The sequence below is a fragment of the Aethalodelphis obliquidens genome, unplaced genomic scaffold (assembly GCF_003676395.1).
Source record: "Aethalodelphis obliquidens isolate GAN/ISIS:26980383/991018 unplaced genomic scaffold, ASM367639v1 scaffold4, whole genome shotgun sequence".
Lineage (NCBI taxonomy): Eukaryota > Metazoa > Chordata > Mammalia > Artiodactyla > Delphinidae > Aethalodelphis > Aethalodelphis obliquidens.
In genome coordinates this window covers 58,154,647-58,180,159 of record NW_020837948.1, presented here as the reverse complement: position 1 = coordinate 58,180,159, position 25,513 = coordinate 58,154,647, and the positions used below count along the sequence as shown (strand labels likewise).

General features: G+C 35.5%; 1 protein-coding gene across 3 annotated transcripts in view; it reads left to right on the top strand.

The window, feature by feature from the left end:
* Nucleotides 1–25,513, top strand: part of POLK (DNA polymerase kappa) — a 66,278-nt gene that overhangs the window by 6,488 nt on the left and 34,277 nt on the right. For 2 of the 3 annotated variants that reach the window (XM_027100807.1, XM_027100806.1), the window contains 2 exons: nt 13,086–13,249; nt 19,706–19,825. In XM_027100807.1, the coding sequence (XP_026956608.1) occupies nt 13,094–13,249; nt 19,706–19,825 (276 nt within the window). In that variant the 5' untranslated portion in view covers nt 13,086–13,093. Of the gene's footprint in view, nt 1–1,457; nt 5,518–13,085; nt 13,250–19,705; nt 19,826–25,513 lie in introns of those variants that run through there. The other variant, XM_027100805.1, reaches the window with a different exon arrangement.

Below are 25,513 nucleotides of genomic sequence, written 5' to 3'. Positions count from 1 at the left end.
TAACTTTATTTTTGTGCACTTGTCTAGCTCTTTTTGGGGGGTAAATTCCCAATAGTGGGCTGCTCAAACAGAGAATATTTTACAGTGGGAGACTATCAAATTGTCCTCGAAAAAGTTTGCATTAGTTTACGCTACCCAGTAGTGTGTCTGAGTTCTTCCTCCCCGCCCTCCCACCACCCCGCCCTGCCCCAATACTTGAAGACAAAGGATGGTGGTAGGATAGCATTTGAGCAAGCTATTGGAAGGAGATAATGGTAGGAGGTTACAATTTCAGAATGAACCACATTGGAATACTTTTATCGGTGTTTATTTTGGTTGACCAGTTGGATATTATACTATTATTGATCTTATCAAGGCTCTTTGACTAAAGGAATCAGAAATATGTTTGGGGTAGCTCAAATAAGAGATGTTATTGTAGAGATCTCTGAATCCTCAGCTGGGCCTCGTACACGTATTTCAATACTTGGAAAATGAGGATTTGGTGTTTTTCTATTCATCTCTGGGACTTCATGATATCTTTCATCTCTATGTTCTTGTGTTCTCAATCTCAGTTTATTTGTCTCTTCAAATTTCATCTTGCATGTTGTCCAACTTGTTTTAACTACCTGTCAGTTTCAGAGCTCTCTCAATGTCTCTCAGTTCAGATTCTTAAAAGAAATAGGTAGTTGGCCAGCCAGTGCTCTACTCAGCTCTTCCCAAAAGTGTGGAATGTAAGTCTACTTCTTCTGTGGTTTGTTGGGAGTGGGAGGCCAACTGGAAACAATAGGCATATCTAGTATATATAATTTGCATTATATTCTAACTTTAGTGGTAAGAAAAGGGGCATTCTGAGGAGAAAGAATTATGTAACATATGTGAAAATCTCATTGTCAAGCACCACACAGATATTAATTCTTTTCAAAGGCATAAGCACAGACTAGCACATGATAAATGGTTAATATGTGCAGTATTAGACTGCATATATTATTTTGTTCCACTAAAACATGAGTTTAAAATTTTTATCCACTTTTTTTCTAATTTTAGTCCCCAGAGTAGTGCTCAGCACATAGAAGGCAGTCAATATAATTAATGTATTTTACCTTATCTTTCAGTTAATAATTTAATTCAACAAGCATCTAATATGCAGGATATTATGCTGACTACTGTGGGTAGTTTTTGTTGTTGTTATAAATTTATTTATTTTATTTATTTTTGGCTGTGTTGGGTCTTTGTTGCTGCACGTGGGCTTTCTCTAGTTGCGTCGAGCAGGGGCTACTCTTCGTTGCGGTGCACAGGCTTCTCATTGCGGTGGCTTCTCTTGTTGCGGAGCATGCGCTCTAGGTGCGTGGGCTTCAGTGGTTGTGGCTCGCGGGATCTAGAGCGCAGGCTCAGTAGCTGTGGCGCACGGGCTTAGTTGCTCCGCGGCATGTGGGATCTTCCCGGACCAGGGCTCTAACGCGTGTCCCCTGCATTGGCAGGTGGATTCTTAACCACTGCGCCACCAGGGAAGCCCTGTGGGTAGTTTTAAAATAGTGACAGATAAAAAAAAGAGCGAGGGTTGTGGGGGTCTGCATTCAAGGAGATTAGAACAGAAAACAAGATAAGAAAGGTATACATGTAACTATAGTATTTTGTAAGTTAAAAGCAGGTAACTTTTACTCCTACCACCTGACAGTGATAAATCCTGTTCTCTAATCGTGTTATCTAATCCTACTTCTACTGGATCTCTGTAGGCCACCTGCTCCAGGTCTTTTTAGTGAAGACAATGGTTATTTGGAATTTTAAAGAAAAAAGGATTGTCCTCGTTTGCTGATCTCTTTCCACCAAGTTATCATGTAAACTGTTTAATGAGTCTTGTCACATTAGAAATATTATAAATTGGTAGATCTTTTTATGGCTTATAACTCTGTGTGTGACATTCAGCATGTCCCCTAAATGAAGTTCAGAAGTTTAAAAGATTTAAGAGCTTCTCTGCAAGCCTTTTTCCAGTTTAGCCTGTACTACTTGCCCTTTTGAATGCTTTTTTTTTCCTTTTCCTGTTTTGACTATTAATCAATCATATTAGCCTGTTAGGCTTAGTGTTCCTGTCAGGCCTATTAAAGAATCGTGTAGTTTCTGCCACTATGGTGATTCTCCCTGAGTTCAGAGTGAGCAAGCAGACAGTCCCTGGGTGAATCCTAGGGCTTCATCCTTAATCACCGTATGGCTTTGGTTGTGTATTAAATAAATGCTAAGTTAATAAATGGCATTAGTATAACCAGTCTTTTTATTACTATGTATATCCCAATTGTTGTGGTGTTATATGCATTTGTAAAATGATATTTACATAAGTATATCAAAGTGGATATTCATTTATGTAAAATGTGAATGCGTCTATGTCCATTTCTGATAATGTAAGCACCAGTTTCAGAAATATTAGGGGCTACAAGAAACTTGCATGTATTCATCTTTTACGACATTATACAGAATTCTTTTGTGATATCTTTGTGAGTGTATTCAAATAAGGAGGTCGTATACAAACCTGTAAAGTGAATGTAGGAATATTGAGGGCATTGCTCCCCTATGTATCTTAAACTTTTGAGTTGGTGCAAAAAAATGATTGCATTTTACCTGTCAATAGTCAACATCTGGCCTGCCTATCTCCCAAATTAGTGATTTTCTCTTAGACTTAGATGTTTACAGGTATATTCATATCCAGTGTAAGTAACCCAAGTGTACCAGTCTATGAATTAACTTAATTAAAGGATCTGTCAAGTTTTTAAAATAGTTGAACAGATTTTCCGGTTGCTGAGAAAAATACCAAAAGCCGATCATAAAATCTAGTTGAGTAAAAGGAGCCTTGTAGTTAATCTGACCAGTTTATGTGCATTCTTTATGTATGAATGGTCCCCACAGCCAGACAGCTGCAGAATTTCTCTCCTTCCTATATATGCTGGTACTATTTTTTTTTCCTCATTCTTCCCCTTCCCCTGCATTACTGTTGTTTATATGTGTTGTGCATTACTATTGTCTGTTACTATTTTTCTTCCTTTTCTGTTCTTCCTCTACTGTAGCAGTCATTGGCAGTAGTGATGGGAAAAGCAGAGGAGGGAGTAGGTGAGAAATAGTGAGAAGCTAGAAGAAGTAAAAGCTGTAATAGAACCTTCATAACATGCTTTCCATCCTGTTGTAATTGACTTATAGGAATAGTGAAAATTATGTTATGCCCATTCTTAATTCTTACTTCGATCCTTTTTCCCACCTCACTAGCTCAAGAGCCCCGAAAATTCTCACCATTTTCCCCAGCCCTGTGACTGCTCCTCATATCTTGGTTTCAAATATAGGCTTGATGTCCTTTTACTATATCCCAGTCTCATATTTTTTTCCTCAATTATGATTCTAAATGATTAGTAGCACTAAGTTAGGTTATCCCTGTTGTGATGATGGATATTTAACTAGGCATTGCCAATATTTACCTTGCTTACTTTCTTTTTCTTTGTTCTGTTTCTAACTACCCACACTCCATTTGGATTGGAAGACTTTGTTTTATTGACATCAATTATTATTATTATATTATGTTCATACTGCTAGGACTTGCCTGTTACTCTGATCCTTAAGGTGAGTTTGCATATATATCTTAGACTCCCTTGTGTGTTGATTTTTACCATTTAACTCTCCAAGGACAACTTTATTTGAGGGGGGAGGGGGAGGTTCTCATTGATACCTTAATACACTGCATACAGCTACTTAGGAATAAGTCACATCTCATGGACAGTTCTAACATTCAGCATTAAGACTGATTTCAGAAACAGAATTTCGAAGAGCATGTAGGCTATCCTTTTGTCCTGTTTCCTGTTGTTCAGAGGAAAGCCAAGTCAGGCATGTTCTAAGCAGAATTATTCTTTCTTACTGTTGAATAAAATTGAAATTGTATTTCATTATCTTTTATTTATATCTATTTGGTTTTGTGGGTTAAAAACTTGTTAGGGGTAGTTGTCATTTAATAGGTTTCACTATAACAGTAAAAAATACTTTAGTCTAAAAAGTACATAGTGTACATATGTAATAGATGAACAGGGATATTAGTGTGCACTCTCTGCATGTATACATTTTCTTTCTGTTTCTCTCCCCAAGCTTTTGAGTCTCTAACTTTTAATGTCTTTTCATTACATTGAGAAATTACATTGAAAAATTATTTTGTTAATATGTTAAAGCCATACTATATAGAGCATTGTGGTATTCTTAAGTACTGGTAGAATCCTCATGATAGTTATTTTGTAAATGTGTTTGCTTTCTGTTTTTCTCCCCACCCCTTTCATTGTTTCACTTTTACTGTAATTTCAGGTCCTCTTCTCAGTCAAGTAAGGTGAAAAATATTATTATGGAATATGCATGCTGTTATGGTGATATAGTTTATTAATATACAGTTATCTTCATCTTCATTTAAAGTATTTATTAAAGAACTTGCTATATGATGATCCTGATTAAGGTGCTGTAAAAATGAGATATATACGACATCTTTCATAGATTCATTATTTTCTAGCATACAGAAATGTATGTCTAAGAATGTAGACAATAATGCTAGACTTTCAAAATATAGACAAAAATAAGTAATAAAACTATTGATATGTTTTTAACAGTTACATTATTATTAAAGAGCAAGTAAAGCTTTAAAATTACCTGTCACATAGTGAGTGTTCAGTATATATGGATTAATGGAATAAGTTTAGTTGGTTGATGATTGAAGGGAAGTTGTAGGAATTGCAATTAACAGGGCCCAGGAGAAAAATCACTAAGCACCGTTAAAATTCATGAGAAACTAAAGAACCAAATTCTATAGTTTAATAAATTATTCTAGCTCAGTGTTTTGCAAGGGTTTTTTAATTTATGCTCCTTTCACAAACCTTCCTTTAATGTTAGTTGATGCTTCAAAACAAATTTAGTATCACTAAAACCAAATCATTATTACCCCCCACTTATAGCATATAACCCTGAAAGAGATCATCTCATCAAGAATAATTATTTTTGCTAATTTAATATAAATTCCAGATCCTTTGTTATCAGGTGCTCTTCTATGTCATGTCTATTTAAATGTATTTTCATAACTATGTTAGTAATAATTTACAAATAGGTTGTTAATTTTTAAAACCAAAGTTCTTTTAACAGAGTATAATCTGAACAAAAGTCAGATACTTATGGAGTTTTTTATTTATTAGGGTGGGGGGGAGGCATGTGGATATATTTTAAATCATTTTGGGTTAACTACTACAAAATCACAACTTCTTACTAATTTTTTTTCCTATGATTGGCAGATTTTCTGGATGTTTAATTTAATTTTTTGTTTCTGGTTTTCAGGCATGTATAAGACCAGGAAGAAAACATAATAATAATGATTTTTAGAGCCTGACTTCTTATGGAAACCATCTTTTAAAATTCATCAATAGTAAACAATTGTCAGCTGAAAACTGTTAGTTCAGTCTTGGAGTTGGTAACAATTTCAGTATATATCAGTGTTCACACAGGTATTTCTAAGGAATCAGGAGAACCAAAGAAATGAAGGTTATTATTAACTTTTCCTTTTCTTTAGGCTACCTATTCTTTTACTTTAGTGATAGAATATATGTGAAGAAATTATAAGAGAGCTGTACAGCATTTGTAGAACAAAGATTTAAGGAAAAGTTTGAGATTTCATGTGAAAGGGTTACGTTGCTAAAAATATTTTAAACTCCTGCCGTAGACTGTTAGAGCTATGAGAAGTTTAAGAAATCAGCAGTGAATCAAGATTAGGGCTCAGAAAAAATTGGAGCCATTTGGCAGAGGAGGTAATTGAAATGATCATCTTCCCAGGACAGGAAAATAAAATATCCTGTACAACTCTTTCTGACCTTATTAAATATTTTCCTTCTAATAATATAGGAGATAGTATAGTGATAATATAATAGTTGAAATTTCCTACTAGTGGTGTAACCTTCCCTTATTATCCTGGCTTCTTATGCAATTCTATATTAAAATGGTAACATTTGAGATTGTAGAATTTTAAAAGTTATTACAGTACCCAAAATGGTACCACAAGAGAATCTTTTCCTCCTTTTCTAAGACCATATGTATTCAACTATCCCTTAAGGTTTGTGTGCTTTACTATATACCTCAACTAAAACAATTAATCTGTTTGGTATCACGTCTACAAAAGTAAATATTTGTGCTGACTTGATCTAATACCCAACGAAAGAACCTCTTGGCCTACCTCCTTTGTGTGAGTATAAACAAAGTTTTCCTTGTTAAAGAACCTGGAAGACTTTTTACAAAATATGCAACTCATCATCAGAATAGGAATGTATAAACTGAGCTTTGGGAATTTACCTTTGAACTGATTTTTCTTTTTTTTTTTTTTGGCCACACCACACAGCATGTGGGCTCTTAGTTCTCCAACCAGGGATCAAACCTGTGCCCCCTGCATTGGAAGTGTGGAGCCTTAACCACTGGACTGCCAAGGAAGTCCCTGAACTGATGTTTAGTTAATGTGTTTTGTATCAGGATATATTTCATTCTGTACTAAGAAGCAGATAATTTCAATTTATTATTCTCTAAGTGCGAATGTTATACATCTGTAGGATTATGTAGAGTGTAGGGTTTTTGACTGCCTTCTGTCTCATTCATCTTTGAAATAAATTAAATTAATAGGCAACTCAGGAAGGAAAAAGACAATTGAAGAGAATATATGCATGGTTCTCTCTTAAAGAATAGACCTTAAATCCTTGGTGAAAGGTTGAGGGTTTTTTTGGCCAAGCCATGTGGCTTATGGGATCTTAGTTCCTGAACCAGGGATTGAACCCAGGGGACAGCAGTGAAAGCGCCAAGTCCTAACCACTGGACCGCCAGGGAACTCGCAACTTAAGTTTTCTTTTAGCATACATCCCCTTGGTTTAAGATCTGTGGGGTTACATAATTTCTGTTATTTCTCTCAGTGATACATATAAATTTTTAAATAGTGCAGATAATCCTATCTCAAATAATTTTGAAATTTTTGTACATCTTATTTTGCAAAGATATAAAAAACTAAAGCTAAAAATACAGAGGTGCCTCTGTGCTTTAATTCCCATCATATAGAAATTGTAGAGACTTCCCTGGTGGCACAGTGGCTAAGAATCCGCCTGCCAACGCAGGGGATACAGGTTCAAGCCCTGGTCCAGGAAGATCCCATGTGCCGCGGAGCAACTAAGCCCGTGTGCCACAACTACTGAGCCTGGGCTCTAGAGCCTGCGAGCCACAACTACTGAGCCCGTGTGCCACGGCTACTGAAGTCTGTGCATCTATAGCCCATGCTCCACAGCAAGAGAAGCTACCGCAATGAGAAGCCCGTGTGACGCAACGAAGAGTAGCCGCCGCTCACTGCAACTAGAGAAAGCCTGTGCACAGCAATGAAGACCCAACACAGCTAAAAATAAATTAAATAAATAAATTTATTTTTTAAATGTTAATTTCTTTAAAAAATTGTAGGCATGCAGTTTGAGTATATATGTTCATATATGTGTGTGTAAAATAATTGGAGAGGAACATGTTAACAAATTAATCTGTTAAAGTCTTGGGGTTGTGATTTTTTAATTTTTTTGAAAATTTAAAAAACTTTTTTATAAGAAATGAGAAAGAAAACTTCAGGTCAGGCATTAATTTGGAAATTACTACATTAAAATTAGAGTAATATTCTTAATTTGATACATTCACTGTATTTAAGTGTAGATTGTAAAAAGAACATTTAATCACAGTCTGAAGTTTTGTACTGGGTGCTTAATCTGTTCAGACATTAAATATTTGAACATTTGAGGGATTTAAAAATAATATTTGTTCTTAAGACATATAAAGGTTTTCTGGGGGGGCTGGTTATTGAGTTTGGTTATTTACAGTATGTTAGAAATAGGAAGCAAGCTCTGTCTAGGACCCTACTATAGTTTAGTTTTCCCTCCTCCTCTTTCCACTCTTCCTTCCCCTCCTGCTTGATCCTCTCCTTCTCTCTCTCTGTTACCCTTAGTATATTTTACCTGTTTCCTGGTAGATTAATTCCAGGTGACTTTGGTCAATATGCTAAGCACTTTTGATACTGTTTACATAGTTTTGTGTGGTTTTTATACGGAGGAGGAACCCTACCACAGAAAACTTCTTTCTTAGAATTCCTTCTGAAAAATTCTAATTTTCCTTTCTTACTATCACCAAAACAGAGGTTGCCCTTACATTTTTAAACTGGTAACCAGAATAGTCTGTGGTAGAATCAGACTGGAAGAATTTGAATATTTTCAGAGAAAATGTGCTTTTAAACCAATATGCTAAACCACAGGAACCCAGAGTTCTTTCCTTTGAGCTGTGCATTACTGTTTGTGCAGCTTCTGAATTGAAGTTAACAGACTGTATTCTGTAATATTGAACTATAAAAATGTTTGACTATTCTCTTTCTCAAAAAAATTTTTTGTTTGTAAGTCACAGTTATATCCATTCGTAGACATTGGGACTATATATGTGACTATATGTGAGTGCACAGTAATCGTAGGATAAATACTTCTTTGGAAGCAAAACAAAATTCATCTATATGATCTGTGAACATTAGCTTTTTCTCAAGGATGCTCACAGTGTACCCTGTTCCCTTTTAGAGTCTCTTTATCTTAAAGAGCGAAGTAAGAAAAGTAGGACTAGTGATTTTCACAGCTCTGGAAATTTGACTTAGCTTTAATAATAATAATAAATAATAAGTATTGATTGTGAGTTTATCATGTACCAGACATCATACTAGGCACTTCCATTATATGCTGTCCGTACAAAGCCATTTGAAGTAGTACTAAATCTCACTTCCCAGAAAAATATGGAATTTATCATACTTTGTTATATTATGTGATCATCTCTGCTAGAAGCTCCCCCTTTCAATTTGTGGACTTCTAGATAAAGAAACTCAGAGCTAATGGGAAGAATACAGATAACCAGTGCTAATGAGAAATTTTAGAAATTTGAAAGTAACAGAAATACTAACCAATAACAACAAAAGCAGACTCACCATAGTAACACAAATGATAGTACCAAAAGGAACTCATAGAGATCCAAGTATACTAAAACTTAGTATGTTGTTTATTACCTTTGTCCATTGATTTTTCTTAGATTTAGATATAATTGAAAAATATTAATCAAACAAATTAAATTTAACAGTAACTTAATTTCCCAAAGTAGAAATACCAGCTAGAATTTTTTAATATTAATGGAGCCTAGCAAGCATTCTAATATGTAAATTCAAAATATTCTTATATTATAATAGAAGTCCTGAAAGCTTTAATAAACCAATTTAACCATGAAATTTCATAGGAAAATAAGGCTCATAAATTCAAAAGTGGTTAAGTTCATATACTTGTCCTTATATATGTAATATTGAAATAAGAGAAAACAAAGTATTTTTAAATTAACTTCAGAAAAGCAGTTTTTCTCCCAATCTTTTAATGTGATTATGTGAACTTGCTATGTGAATAAAAGAATGAGAAAATGATATAAACTGAGTTTGATGATTTAACAAATGTTTATTGACCACCTACTCTGTGCCAAGCACTGTTTGAGGCATTTGGTATACATCAGTGGGGGAAAAAGTTCCCTGCCCTCATGGAACTTACATTTTCACAGGAGAGGTAGACAATAAACATAATAAGTAAGTAAACTATGAAAAGCAGTGGGGCATTGGAAAGAGGGTGTTGTAGGAGGGATAATCAGGCTACAATTTTAAATAGGGACGTCAGGATATGCCCTTATTAAGAAGGTGACATTTAAGCCAAGACTTGAAGGAGATAAGGGGGTTTAGACAAGAGGATATCTGGCCAAAGAACCCTCGAGGAGGAAGGAACAGCCAGTGCAAAAGGCCTCCAGGTCAGAGTGTGCCTCGCTGATTTGAGGAACAGCAAAGTTGGAAAGCAGTGAGCAAGGGGGAGAGTATTAGGTATGAGGGTAGACAGGTAACAGGTAATAGGGATACAGATTCTGTAAAGATTTGGGGTTTTATACTGGAGTGAGATGAGGTGCCATTGTACAGTTTTTATTAGAGGAGTGATATGACGTAACTCATGATTTAGAAGAATCAGTTGGGCTACTGTGTTGATAATTGACTATAGGAGGGCAAGGGTAGGAACAGAGACTATTTAAGATTATTGCTATTGCAATAATCCAGGCAAGAAATAATGGTGGTTCAGACTAGTGTGAAAGCAGTGAAAATAGTGAGAGGAGGCTACATTCAGGGTGCATTTTGAAAGTAGAGCCCACAGGATTTCCTGACAGTTTGGATGTGGGGTGTGATAAAGAGGAGAGTCAAGAATCACTACAAGGTGTTTTGCATGAGCAATTGGAGGGGATTAGAGTTGCCCTCAACTGAGATGAGGAAGGCTGAAATTAGAGCTGGTTTGGGGGATGGAGGCAGATGAGAAGGTCAATTTCAGACTTGCTAAATTTGAGATGTCAGGCAGGCATTTGGACTAGAGCTGTAAACTTGCAAGTCATTAGCATGTAGATGATAGTAAGTCTGTGCCCATGAAACTGGATATATGTTACCTGGTGATGGGGCATCAACAAGGCAGCAAGGTGGGAATTTCCTGGCGGTTCAGTGGTTAGGGCTCCGGGCTCTCACTGCCAAGGGCCCAGGTTTGATCCCTGGTTGGGGAACTAATATCCCCACAAGCCACTCAGTGCGGCCAAAAAAAAAAAAAAGGCAGCAAGGTAATGAAAACTAACTTTACCTATCTCACAACTTTACCTGGCGCCAGTATTGCTGGTAGCCCAGTTCTTCTCGCCAATTAAGGACCAAAACCAATTCTCAGAGTTTTGGGGCTAAGTAATATACTATATGTGAAGTAGTAGGCATTCAATAATTGTTTCTTTTCCTTTCGTACATTTTAACATTTAAAGGACAAGGCAGCTTAAATGTAGGATGTCTGTATTTAGCCTCTTCCCTCTTCAGTAGTGTTGGTTTGGGGAAATTATGAATGAATTACATTCACCTGTTTTACTAGAAAATGATAAATTATTGGATTACTAAAGCATAAGGCAAAATACAGGATAATATTAGGCTGAATGTGAAAGCTGAAGAGAAAAAAATTCAAATGATAAGAACAGAAAATCAACCTATATTCCCTTAGGTACCTAGAAACAACATCACTAGTGGTTCCAATACTTTAGGACACACTGGAATTATCTGGGCATCTCTTAAAAATACTGGTATCTGGCTCCTACTCCCAGAATTTCTGATTTATTTGGTATGGGATACAACCTGGCCATCTGGAGTTTTAAGGTCCCTCCAGACATCCCTCTAATGTGTCACAAAGTTTGAGAACTACTGTGTTATACACTTTTTTTGTTCTAATGGAACTGTCACTAATAATCACAGTATTCAAATTTCCTTCCATAATTTATTTTATTCTTTGCTGGTGTCAAAAATGGAAGCAGCTATCAAGAAAAGGTCCTCTTGAGGTCATTATGCTAAGTGAAATAAGTCAGAGAAATTCAGATACCGTATGACCTCACTTATATGTGGAATCTAAAAACAAAAACAAAAAACAACTCACAGAGAACAGATTGGTGGTTGCCAGTGGCAGGGATGGGATGTGGATGGGAGGGGTGAGGGGTAGGGGGATGGGGGAAATAGGTAAAGGGAATCAAAAGGTATAAACTTTCAATTATAAAATAAGTCATGGAGATGTACAGCTTGGTGACTATAGTTAATACTGTATTGTATACTTGAAAGTTGCTAAGAGTGTAGATCTTAAAAGTTCTCATCACACGAAAAAAAAACCAACTATAGTGATGGATGTTAAATAGAAAGAAAAGAAAAGAAGGGAAGGGAAGAGGAGGGGAGCAGTGGGGAGGGAAGGTCCTCAAGGCAGAGTAGAATAAGTGAACCCTCTGTAAGTCATGCAAATGAGAAATCACTGCCATAATTTGTTGTAGATTCATGGCAGATATTCACCTGGCCATTTATTTGTAGTATAAGTGAAGCCCAAATTGGAGGTAGCTGTGATGTCATGGTAGCTGCTTTAGACTTGGAGTAAGAAGACTTGGATTGAAATCCTAGTTCTTTTGCATATTATCAGATAATTATCATAATTGCTTATTATCGATTATTATCATAATTACCCATTGTGGTGGGCAATTCATTTAACCTTCCTGAAATTCAAATTTCTTTCTCCCTAACATGAGAATGAGCAAGTCTACTTTGCATGGTTGTAATAATTGTTTTTAAAAGTGAATGTATGTGAAGGTAAATTATAAAGAATTATATAAAGACACTAAAGAATTATTATTTGAAATTAACCTTAGAAGTGACATAACATTGTAAAATGTAATGATTTCCTGGAAGTAGATAGATATTTCTTCCTATATTTTTTCACTGATTTAAGAATAGAACTCTGCAAACAGTAAGTAATAAATGTTTTTGATCTTAATGTTAGGCATGGAAACTGTTATTTTGTATTTATTTCTTATACAGTGTATTAATATGGGAAAACCATGAACTGTCGGACACAGATGTTGTCACTTATTATCAAATTTGTGTCGCTAGGCATGTTCTAAAACTTAGGTTTCTTTTCTCTTTATATTGGGAATAATAATATCTAGCTTTGGGCTTCCCTGGTGGCGCAGTGGCTGAGAGTCCGCCTGCTGATGCAGGGGACCCGGGTTTGTGCCCCGGTCCGGCAAGATCTCACATGCTGAGGAGCATCTGGGCCCGTGAGCCATGGCCGCTGGGCCTGCGCTTCCGGAGCCTGTGCTCCGCAACGGGAGAGGCCACAACAGTGAGAGGCCCGCGTACTGCAAAAAATAAAAAATAAAAATAATAATAATAATATCTACCTTTCAGGGCTGCTGTGTAAAATTCAAGTGTAAAGCACCAAGCATAGTGGCTAGCATAGGTTGGCAGGAAATGTTGATTCCTTTCTTCCCTCCAAGAGTATGGTAATCTTGGGATAATAATTTTAAAATCTGAGTAATAATTATTTCTCCGTAGCCAAAAAATCTTAACTGTCATTTTTATTTTGCTGATTTCTATATCATTTTAACTTTTAAATGTCCACCCCTCTCCCAAAAAAGCCATTTTAACTTTAACTTTTTTTTTTTACTTTAAGTTTACACCATGGATAGCACAGAGGAGAAGAATGACAGCACAAAGGAGAAGAATGACAATTACAAAGATGATCTTCTGCTAAGGGTGGGACTTAATGATAATAAAGCCGGAATGGAAGGATTAGATAAAGAGAAAATTAACAAAATTATAATGGAAGCCACAAAGGTATGTTTCTTTTTTCTTTCAATATCTTTAATTTAGTAACTTTTTAACTTTCTGTTTAAAAGAAAATTAGTATTTTAAATATCCTTTTAATTATAATTTTAAATATTTTAATATATAAAATTATTAAGCTACAATGCATATAGAATAATTTCCCTTCTCTTCTGTTGCTTTTGCCATCCAGTTTTCTACTTCACATGCACATAGTATGCATGTTAAAGCAAAATAACATATATCTTCTTTTTTCACCCATTTTTTTTCACCCCAATAGGAGAATAGTACAATTGTGGGTTTTTTGTTTTTATTTCAGTTAATATATCTTTGAAGTCTTTCTGTATAAGAAACTAGAGATCTTCATTCTTTTTTATGCCTGCGTATGTGGATGTACTATACTTTATTGAACTAGTCAGAATCTTTATGGATGGAATATAATGTCATTTCTAGTCTTCCATTTTTACAAACAATACTATAGTGAATAAGCTTGTATTTCATAACTTTACATATGTGCAAATATAACTATAGGAGAGATTCCCAGAAGTGGAATTATTCCACCAAATACATATAGCATGAAAGGATATATGCATGCGCAGTTTTTAATTAATTGTGCAATTGCCCTCCATAGTAGTTGTATCAATTTACATTTCCACTGCCAATATGTGAGAGTATGTTTTACCATGCTGCAACCATACCAACGTAGTGTGTTACTATACTTCTGGATTTGCCAGTCTATGGTAACATAGGGTCACATTAATTTATATTTCTCTTACGAAAAGTGAGATTGTACATCTTTTTCATATGTTTAAAAGCCACTTATATGTGTATTTTTTACACACTGTCTCTTCTAACCCTTTGCACAATTTTCCATTGGATTATTGTTTACCTTTTGACTTTGCTCATGGTAGTTTAGTCCTGTGCAGTAGTTTTTCGTTTGCTTCTTTTTACGTACTTGAATTAGTTAACTACATATGACTTTCTCCAAGATCATAAAAGTGTTCTTTAATGGGTTTTTTCTACCATTTGGGGGGTTTCATTTATGTATTATGAAATATCCATGCAGAAAGGTGTAAAATTTAAGAGAATATCCTTATTCTTAGCAAATGCATGCTGATAACTGCACCAACTTACTCTCAAATGGTTTAGCCAAAAAAAGAGGGTGGAGAGAGAAAGAGAGAGTGAGTGTGTGTGTATGTGTGTGTGTGCGCACACAAGCACACATAAGATTTGGGAGAGAAACCGAATGTAGCAGGATATCAACAATTGGTCGGTCTAGGTGAGGACATATAGGTGTTCCTTGTACTATTCTTTCAACTCTTAAATATTTGGAAATTCTAAAATAAAGAGTTGAGGGAAAAATAATTTTTTAAGCATATAAAATGTAGATACAATTTTAAAAGTATCAATAAAAGATAATTAAGAGATGAAATAAGGAATCCATATAACATATGGATTCATAAGAGATGAAATAACATAAGAGATGAAATAACATAAGAGATGAAATAAGGAATCCATATAACGTATGGATTGGATCCTGGTTGGAACAAATACATTTGGAACATTTAGAGGAATTTGAATATAGGGAGGATACTAGATAATATTAAGGAATTATTGTTAATTTTATTAGTTATGAAATGTTATTATGATTACATATTACTATGGAAAATGGCCTTATTTTTAAAGATGCATGCTAAAATACTCTATAGAATAGCTAAATGTCATTATATCTATAACTTACTTTAAAACAGTTCACTTAAAAAAATCATTGAAGGAAATTAAGCAAAATGTTAACAGTTGTTAAATCTCAGTGATAGTTTTATATATTTATTATAGCAACCTTTATATTTTTCTGTTTCAGACTTCTTTGAAATTTTCATCATAACAATTTTTTAAAAGACAAAGTGTAAAACCTATGATCCTAGTTTTCAAGTTAAGAAATAGAATATTTAAGTTATCTTAGATGACCCTATCAGATATTCCCTCTTTCTTCCTCATGTCTCAGTACCATTTACTAAATAGTCCATCCTTTCCTACTGATCTGCAGTGCTTTCTACTGTTCTAATAGATTATTTGTCTGTTCTTGCACTGTACAACATGATCTTAAATACAATACTTTAAAGTCTTGATATCTGTTGGAACAAGTTCTCTTTTTTTGGCCTTTGTTCTTTTACAAGAGTATCTTAGGCATTCTTGAATCTTTGCTCTTCCATATAAATTTTGTATGATATTAATATGTAGCAATCATAGAATAGATACTTATGTATTTTATATATTAATATATTTGTATTTTATATATTAATATATTTGTATGCTTTATATATGCTTTATATAATATAGTATGTAATATAAAATATAATAAAAATATAATAAAATATAAAAAATAAAAATATAAAAAATAAAATATAAAAAATATAATAAAATATAATATGTAATATAAAACTCACCCCTCCTCCCTCCCTCTAGTAGGGAGGAGGGGTGAGTTTATCTGAAATATCTTTCTTAAATTGAAATTTTCTAATTCTTGCCACTCCATAGCAATTTACTTTTTAAAAACTTTAATCAGAAAATTTTAAACATACCCAAAATTAGAATAGTATAGTGAATCCCAGGTAATCATCACCCAGAATCAATAATTATCAACATTTTTACAAATATTGTTTCATCTTTCTCACTTACTTCTCCCTACTGAATTTTGGAGGTGGAAATTAGAGTATTTTAAAACAAATCCCAATAAATTGGATAAATTTCTAGACATTCACAATTTTCCAAAACTGACTTAAGAAGATACAGAAAATCTAAATAGACCTATAAAAAGGAAAGAAATTAAATTAGTAATTAAAAATCTTCCCCCTCCGAAAGGAAAAAAAGAGATCAGGTCAAGATGTCTTCACTGGTGATTTTTTTTTTTTTTTTTATACAGCAGGTTCTTATTAGTCATCCATTTTGTACACATCAATGTATACCTGTCAATCCCAATCACCCAGTTCATCACACCACCACCACCACCCTGCCGCTTTCCCCGCTTGTTGTCTATACGTTTGTTCTCTACATCTGTGTCTCAATTTCTGCCCTGCATACCAGTTCACCTGTACCATTTTTCTAGGTTCCACATACATGCATTAATATACAATATATGTTTTTCCCTTTCTGACTTACCTCACTCTGTATGACAGTCTCTAGATCATCCACGTCTCAACAAATGACCCAATTTTGTTCCTTTTTATGGCTGAGTAATATTCCATTGTATATATGTACCACATCTTCTTTATCCATTCATCTGTCAGTGGGCATTTAGGTGGCTTCCATGACCCGGCTATTGTAAATAGTGCTGCAATGAACATTGGGGTGCATGTGTCTTTTTGAATTATGGTTTTTTCCTGGGTATTCACTGGTGAATTTTATTTGACATTTAAAAGAGAAATAATACCAATACTCCACAAGTTCTTCCAAAAAATAAAGAAGGATGGAACACTTCCCAGCTCTTTCTATGAGGCCTGTATCCCCTTAATACTAAAGTCAGACAAACAGAAGATAATAGATCTTTATAAATGTAGAAGTCCTCAACAAAATATTAGCAAACTGGATCCAACAAAATATTAAGATTATGTAGCATGACCAAATGGGATTTATCCTAAGAATGCAAGGTTGGTTTAGCCTCCAAAAATCAATTAATGTACTGTACCATGTTAATAGAATTAAGGACAAAAAACACATGGTCATGTCAATAGATGCAGAAAAATCATACCTGACAAAATCCTATACGCATTCATGCTAAAAACTCTTAATAAATTTGAAATAGAAGGGAACTTCTGCAACCTAAAAAGGACATCTATAAAAACATATACACCCCAATAAAAATTAAAAAACAAAAAAAATCCAAAAAAAATAACCCTATAGTTGTCATTGTACTTTATGGTGAAAGACTATAAACACTTTTGCCCGAAAATCAGGAACAAGGCAAGGATGTCCAGTCTCACCTGTTCTTTTCAACCTAGTTCTGAACATTTTAGCCAGTGCTGTCAGGCAACTAAAAGAAATAAAAAGCATCAAGATTGGAAACAAAGAACTAAAACTATCTGTTCACAGATGACATGATCTAATACATAGAAAGTCTTAAGGAATTTCAGGAGTGCAACAATTGTACCCTGAAAATTACAAAAACTTGGTGAGGGAAGATAATGACCTAAAAAATGGAGACATATGCCTATTCAAGGATGAGAAGATTCCATACGGTTAAGAAGGTGGTTCTCCCCAAATTGATCTGTAGATTCAGTGTACTTCCCTCATCAAAATTCCAGTGGCTTTTTTTTTTCTGCAGAAATTGACAAACAGATTTTAAAATTTATATGGAAATGAGAAACATCTAAAATAGTCAAAACAATTGTAAAAAGGAACAAGCATGGGGGTCTGACTTTCCTATTTCAAAACTTACTATAAAGCTACAGTTATCAAGACAATGTGTTACTGCCATGAGGCTAGACATATAGAACAATGGAGCAGAACTGAGAGTCTAGAAATAAATGTTTATAGTTTATTGATATTTGTACCAAGGCAAAAGGATAGTCTGTTCAGCACATGATACTGGGACAACTGGATATCCACATGCAAAAAAGATGAACTTATTAGACCCTTAACTCACACCATACACTGAAAATTAACTCAAAATTGACTTAAATGTAAGAACTAAAGCAATAAACCTTTCAGAAGATAGGAGAAAATCTTTGAGATCTTTGGTTAGGCAAACATTTCATGGATACAACACTGAAAGCACAGTCAGTAAAAGAAAAAGTTGACAAATAGGGCCTCATCAAATTTCAAAATGTTTGTACTTCAGAAGATACCATTAAAAAATACAAAGATAAGCAACATACTAGGGTAAAATATTTGCAAAATAAGAAGACAACCCAATCAAAAAATGTGCAAAAGATATAAATAGACATTTCACTAAGGAAGATATAAGAATGGCTCATAGCACATGAGAAGATATTCAACATTAGTCATTAGAAAAAGGCAAATTAAAACCACAATGAGATGCCATTCATAGTATTATAGCCTAGAATGGCAGTAATAAATAAGACAGGACTTCCCTGGTGGCACAGTGGTTAAGAGTCTGCCTAAATATAGGGGACACAGGTTCCATCCCTGGTCTGGGAAGATCCCACATGCCATGGAGCAACTAAGCCCGTGCGCCACAACTACTGAGACCACGTGCCACAACTACTGAAGCCCACACTCCGCAACAAGAGAAGCCACCGCGATGAGAAGCCTGCACACCGCAACAAAGAGTAGCTCCTGCTCGCCGCGACTAGAGAAAGCCCGCACACGAAGACCCAACGCAGCCATAAATAAATTAATTAATTAATTAATTAAAAAAATAAGATAGACAGTAACAGATGTTGCAAGGATATAGAGAAATTGGTACCTTCATACGTTGCTGGTAGGTTTGTAAAATGGTTCTGCCACTTTGGAAAACAGTCTGGTAGTTCCTCAGAAGGTTTATCATGGAGTTACCATATAACGCAGAGATTCCACTCCTAGGTACATATCCAAGGAAGATGAAAACATGTGTCCACACAAAATGTGTACACAATTGTTCATTGCAGCGCTTTTCGTAATAGCCAAAAAGTGAAAATAATTAAATGTCCATCAACCTTATAAATAGATAGTATGTTCAGTGATGGAATGACGGATGATTTTCTAGAAGTTATTTTCTACATTTTATTTAATGGCTAACATTAAATTTGTTAAAGTACTGTTTACCTAAAACAACTAGACTGCCAGTTATTTCTCCACTAAAAAAATATGTTTATTCAAGATCAGCGGAAAATTGCAGTTCAAGGTCTGCAACCATGGCAAGCCAAATGCAAGTCCCCAGCAAAACTGGAGAGGAAAACTCTTTCCAATAAGGGAAAAGGAAGTTGGCAAGGGTATAGTAAACAGAGTCCATGACTTTTTATTGGCTGAGTTCTTGCCAGAAAAGAAGAGGAGTCTTCTTTGTCTTGCTTTCTACTATCATCAAAGGGCATGAGAGCTCCCCCTTCTGACCTCTGACTCTATTTAATTGAGGTTTCTGTTAGTTAATTTTTTACAATAATTTTTTAGTGAAAGTGAAGGAGATAACTGATGACTCAGCTGACTAAGGCCTTGGATATGCCCGGAGGATCCCACCTAGGACACATTGTTATTTTGTTATTTTCTGAGTGCAGATCTGTACTCATCTCTAGAGTTTGTACTGTGCTACATCCTGCCTCACAAGATTCCTATGATTTAGATAACTATAAATTCATTTTACAGATAAGGAAACCTAAAACATAATAAGATTAATTTTAGGGTAACCCAGCTAGTAAGTAATGGAGGTAAGTTTTGAATTCAGTCATTCTGTTTCTAGAGTCTGTGCTCTTAGCCATCAGGTTCACAGTGATGCTTCCTTCAAACATTCTTCTTATATTTTGTTTTCCTATGTAGGGGTCCAGATTTTATGGAAATGAGCTCAAGAAAGAAAAGCAAGTCAACCAACGAATTGAAAATATGATGCAACAAAAAGCTCAAATTACCAGCCAGCAGCTAAGGAAAGCACAATTACAGGTATTAATTCAATTGCTAAATAAAGTGGAAGCTGGTAGAATAATAATTGATAGTTAAAATGCATCATGGTCAAGTCATAACTGAAAACAAGGTGAAATGTAAATGTTCATTACATTGTAAAGCATAAAATTTAACAAATGTGCATACAACTTTGTTAAATACTGCACTACCCTTTTACATAAAGACCCACACCTAGACATTGTCACCTGCATTATACAGAAGAGTAAATGGAGCCTTAGTTAGGTTGTGACTTGCCCAGCTTCGTATGACAGGTAGTTGGCAAAGCTAGGATTTAATCCAAAGCTTTTGTTCTTTTTATTATGTATGTACATTGCAGCTAGAAAAGTGCACAAGATAAATGTGGCATGTTTTCTGCAAAACTAATTTTGCAAAAAAGATTTAGGGGAACATGTTAACCAATTAAATTTGAAAGTACTTTAAAACATAATTGTGTTACAGTAAAACGAAGTCATGTAAATGGTAGAGTGCCAAATGTATGTGAACTTTTAAGATAAAACACAAGACTTCTAAAAATGTGGGGCCTTTGGCTTCTTCAGCATCTTTGGGGAGTAAATACTCAGTTTCTGTGGTATTAAAAGTTATTTCAGTAGAAGAGTTTGAGAAGAACCAAGCTGCAAAGCATCATGTGGTAGACTGAGAACTCAAAGCAGTAACATTAAAGTTTACTTTTAAAGACAGTTTTACCCTCTGGGACTTCCCTGGTGGCGCAGTGGTTAAGAATCCGCCTGCTAATGCAGGGGACACGGGTTCGAGCCCTGGTCCAGGAAGATCCCACATGCCGCAGAGCAACAAACCCCGTGCGCCACAACTACTGAGCCTGAGCTCTAGAGCCCGCGAGCCATAACTACTGAGCCCATGTGTCACAACTACTGAAGGCCGCGCAACTAGAGCCTGTACTCTGCAACAACAGAAGCCACTGCAATGGGAAGCCCGCACACCGCAGCGAAGAGTAGCCCCCACTCGCTGCAACTAGAGAAAGCCCGCACACAGCAACGAAGACCCAACACAGCCAAAAATAAATTAATTAAAAAAAAAAAAGTTTTACCCTCTATCAAAATCTGATTCAGTTTTACAAAGCACTTTAACCTATAACGTAACAATAAAATTATAATATTAATCTACTATGCTGCAAAATTCTTTTCATGATAGAGTTCAAAGATTATAAATTTTGTTTTCTTTATCAAACTACAGTGTGTCATTTTCTTTTTTGATATATGCTTTCCTAGAGCACAAACTAGTTTTGGGGTTTTTTTTTAATTTAATTTATTCATTTTTGGCTGCGTTGGGTCTTCGTTGCTGTGCGCTGGCCCCCTCTAGTTGCGGCGAGCGGGGGCCACTCCTCGCTGCGGTGCGCAGGCTTCTCATTGCAGTGGCCTCTCTTGTTGCGGAGCACAGGCTCCAGGGGCACGGGCTTCAGTAGTTGTGGCTCAAGGGCTCTGGAGCACAGGCTCAGTAGTTGTGGCGCATGGGCTTAGCTGCTCCGTGGCATGTGGTATCTTTCTGGACCAGGGCTCAAACCCATGTCCCCTTCATTGGCAGGCGGATTCTTAACCACTGTGCCACCAGGGAAGCCCCAAGCTAGTTTTTTATCTTCTGTGTTAAGTGGTCTGCTATCATGACTAAAGATGATTTATCAGTCAAATCATCAGTTTTAATGCTTCATAGCAGTCCACTGTATGGAGGTGCATAATTTATTTACCTCATCCCACCTTGGTTCCAGTTTTTTGCTTTATGTACAACATTGGGATGATCATTTGTATTCATGTATCTTTGTACTCTCCCGTTCTGTTATTTTCACCAAAGATGGTACCATTTTACATTTTCAACATAAAAGTGCTGGTTTCCTCACATACTTGTTTAAAACTAGATTTTATCAATTTTATCAGTCTTTTAGTTTTTGCTGATACGGTGTCTAAATATTATTTCATGGTTGCTTTAATTTGCCTTCCTTTGACTATGACAGAGAAGGAATGTCTTTTCACAAATGAATTAGCCATCAATATTTCCTTCTCGTGGGAATATCCTCCTTTATTCTGTTTGTTAGGATATAGGCTAAGTAGCTAGCACAAGAGACTCAAAAATATAATGGTTCAAATAAGTTTATTTCTTTCCCACATAACAGGTATGTAGTCCCAGCTGGTCTGGTGGTTCTGATCACCATAGTAATTTAGAGACCCAGGTTCTACATTGTCTTGTTCTATCATCCCCTAGTGTTATCCTTACCTGGATTGACAGAAATGGATTACCTTCAATCCATATTCCAGCCTCTGGGAAGGAAGAAAGAACCAGGAAAATATCATCGAAGGAAAGTAATTTACTATTAAACAAGTGAAAAAGAATTTGCGCACATTGCTTTAGGTCACGTTGAAGTTTCACGGCCACACCTAAGTGCAAGAGAAGCTGTAAAATACATTCTCTAGCTGGGTGGCCATGTGTCAGCTAAAAATCTATTACTATGGAAGGAAGAGAGAGTAGATTTCAGGGTTCAACTAGCAGTCTAAAGCAATACTCTTTGCCCACATTTCTAGAGGAGTTTGTTTTCTCCTCGTTTATAGATCTTATACGTGAAAAATTTTTTTCTCTGCCGCTTGTAAAGATTTTTCTAATATGTTGTTTGTCTTTTAATTTTGCAGGGATTTTTCCCTATACATTTTTAAATGTTTATGTAATCAAATCCAGCAGTGTTAAAAATTTTTTTCTTGGCTTTAGTATTGTGCATAGAAAGTTATTCCTCACAACCAAGCCTGTATGTTCTTTTAGTGTTTTTATAGTTTTTTTATATTCAAATCTTTAGTCCATTTGGAATTTGTTTTGATGTAAGGTATGAAGTATATTTTTCTTAAATAGTATTATATTTTCCTTAAATGGTATTATTTTTCCTAAATGGTGATCCGCTTGTCCCAACATCATTTATTTAATCATAAGTCCTTTCTCCACTGAATTGAAATGAGGAACTTCCATATACTAAATTTTCATTGTGCTTGGATTTGTTTCTGGACTCTCTGTCTCTCTCCCTCTCTCTCTTTTTTTTTTTTTTTTTTTTTTTTTTTGTGGTATGCGGGCCTCTCACTGTTGTGGCCTCTCCCGTTGCGGAGCACAGGCTCCGGATGCGCAGGCCCAGCGGCCATGGCTCGCGGGCCTAGCCGCTCTGCAGCATGTGGGATCTTCCCGGATCGGGGCACAAACCCGTGTCCGCTGCATCGGCAGGCAGACTCTCAACCACTGTGCCGCCAGGGAAGCCCTCTTTTTTTTAATAAATTTATTTATTTATTTTTGGCTGTGTCTGGTCTTCGTTGCTGCACGCAGGCTTTCTCTAGCTATGGCGAGTGGGGGCTACTCTTTGTTGTGGTGCGTGGGCTTCAGTAGCTGTGGCACATGGGCTCAGTAGTTGTGGCTCGTGGGCTCTAGAGGGCAGGCTCAGTAGTTGTGGCACATGGGCTTAGTTGCTCCATGGCACATGACATCTTCCTGGACCAGCGCTCAAACCCGTGTCCCCTGCATTGGCAGGCAGATTCTTAACCACTGCGCCACCAGGGAAGTCCCTGGACTCTCTTTTAATCAATTGAATCTTTCCCCATATCAGTACCATGCAGTTTTATTTATTGAATCATAATAATATAGTTTAATATTCCCCCTCACTACTCTTCAGAAAAAAAATTTTTTTCTTATGCATTGTTTCTTTCACATAAGTTTAAGCATTATTTCATCAAGTTAAAAAAATTCTATTCTGCCCGCAGTAACACTGTTTTTAAGTTGATATTAATCCTTAGGCAGTTTACTTTCCCTTTTTGGTAACTTTTATTGATTTATAGTCTACAAATATCTTTAATAAAGTTTTAAAAATGTAATACATAGGAGTGGTACAATATAACAACTTCTTGCTGTTTATACTACCTTTAAAGCTCATTTCCTTAAATATGCTAATAATCTGAGGAAACAGAAAACACCGTACATTGTGTAGCGGTACTTCAGGTTTTGCTATGGTTTTAGTTGATATTCCATGGGAGGCTCTGAGGCATCTTTTGCAAGGGAAATGGCAGGAAATGTGTTTTATGTTGATTGTAAAATTGTTTCAGTTTTTGAGCTTCCTTTAAAAGAAGTTGTATAAGTGGGAGGGTATTGAGGAAATCCTAAGGAGTCTAGAAGGTCTGAAAGAACAGAGAGGTTTTCATGGGAAATGTGTTTCTATTTTAGAGTCATGAAATTTCCAAGTAGTAGATTTTATTGTGTGTGATAAGATAAGAAAGCTCTGTAGGCATAAACTCCCTTGATGTTTCTTGAGAACCTCCCTAAGTATTCCCCACCCCATCCCATCCTCATTAAACTTCTTAAAAGCACAATCATTTTTGTAGCTGTCAAAACATCTTATTGTAACATGGGCTCTTGAATTGAATAGACAAACATCCATGTTATATTAAATGGCAATTACACAGCAAATCAGTGCATTTTGACCACTTTAACACTGGATTTGGAGAACCCAGATTTACTTAACAATTTTTAGGGTAATATTAAGTCAAGAAAATGAAAAACAATATTTCTGAAGTAGTCTCCTAAATGTAATCCAAAAGGAGGATTTTTAAAACATAAATAAGACATAATATGATATAAAATAATACTACTAGAGCTTGATTTGCGCTTATTTCAGTGTTAAACACTTTAAGAATTCATTTTAGGGAAGTATCATAAAATAATGGAAAGAGCACAGGCTTTAGAGTAACCTGTTTTCCAGGTCTAATTCTAACATTTACCAGCTCTATGATTTAGGGCAAATTTAATTATCTTACTGAGCTTTAGTTTCATCTATAAAATGGGAATAATAATTATTCTCTCAATTAATTTGACCATTAGGTGAGTTAACATAAGAAGCATTTTTCATATTACATATAATATACTCAGTAAATGTCATTTCTACTTTAAAAATTATAGTTAATATCACTAAGCCCTTACCATATCCCTAGATAAGTGAGTCATATGGGTATCTCTTAATTCTTTCAACCTTTTGAAATTGGTTTAGTCCCTCTTTACAAATAAAGAAAGGATGAGAGGGATTAACTTACCCACTATCATGTAACTAGTAAGTGGCAGGCTTGAGACCCAAACAAAAACCCACTGTGATACACACTGGCTCTGAACTATAGCAAGAGGGACTAGGTACATATTAGAGACTCAGATCAGAACTTGGAAGTCATTTGGAAGGAAAAATGGAAGAAAGGAAAACATGAATGAAAATTTCAGTAGAAGAAACTGGAAAAAAGCAGTGATGGTGTGCATTTGGTAGATGTAGAAGAAAAGAGTTCAGATAAGGGTGACTAATGAGAGATAGTAAAGCAAGGTGGAACGTGAGTCATTCAGTGGCGAGGTTTCCTTTTGGCACCTGTACACTTGTTTTAAGCACAGAAAGGACAATAGATTGCTGAGGAAACTGTCATAGCATTAATGTATGAGTCTAAGGAGAATTTTTTCCCATTTGGTTTGTTTTCTATTTATTATCTTTTTCCTTTTCAGCGTTTCTGGGTTAAGGTATTTCAGATGCTGCTCCCTTATTCTCAGTTGACTCAAATCTAAGGCACATTTTCTGGATTGATATAGAGTCGTTTTTAATCTAACCTTGTTTTTATTAGTCTCCATGAATTGTTTACATCTTTTTTTTTTTTTTTTTTTTTTTTG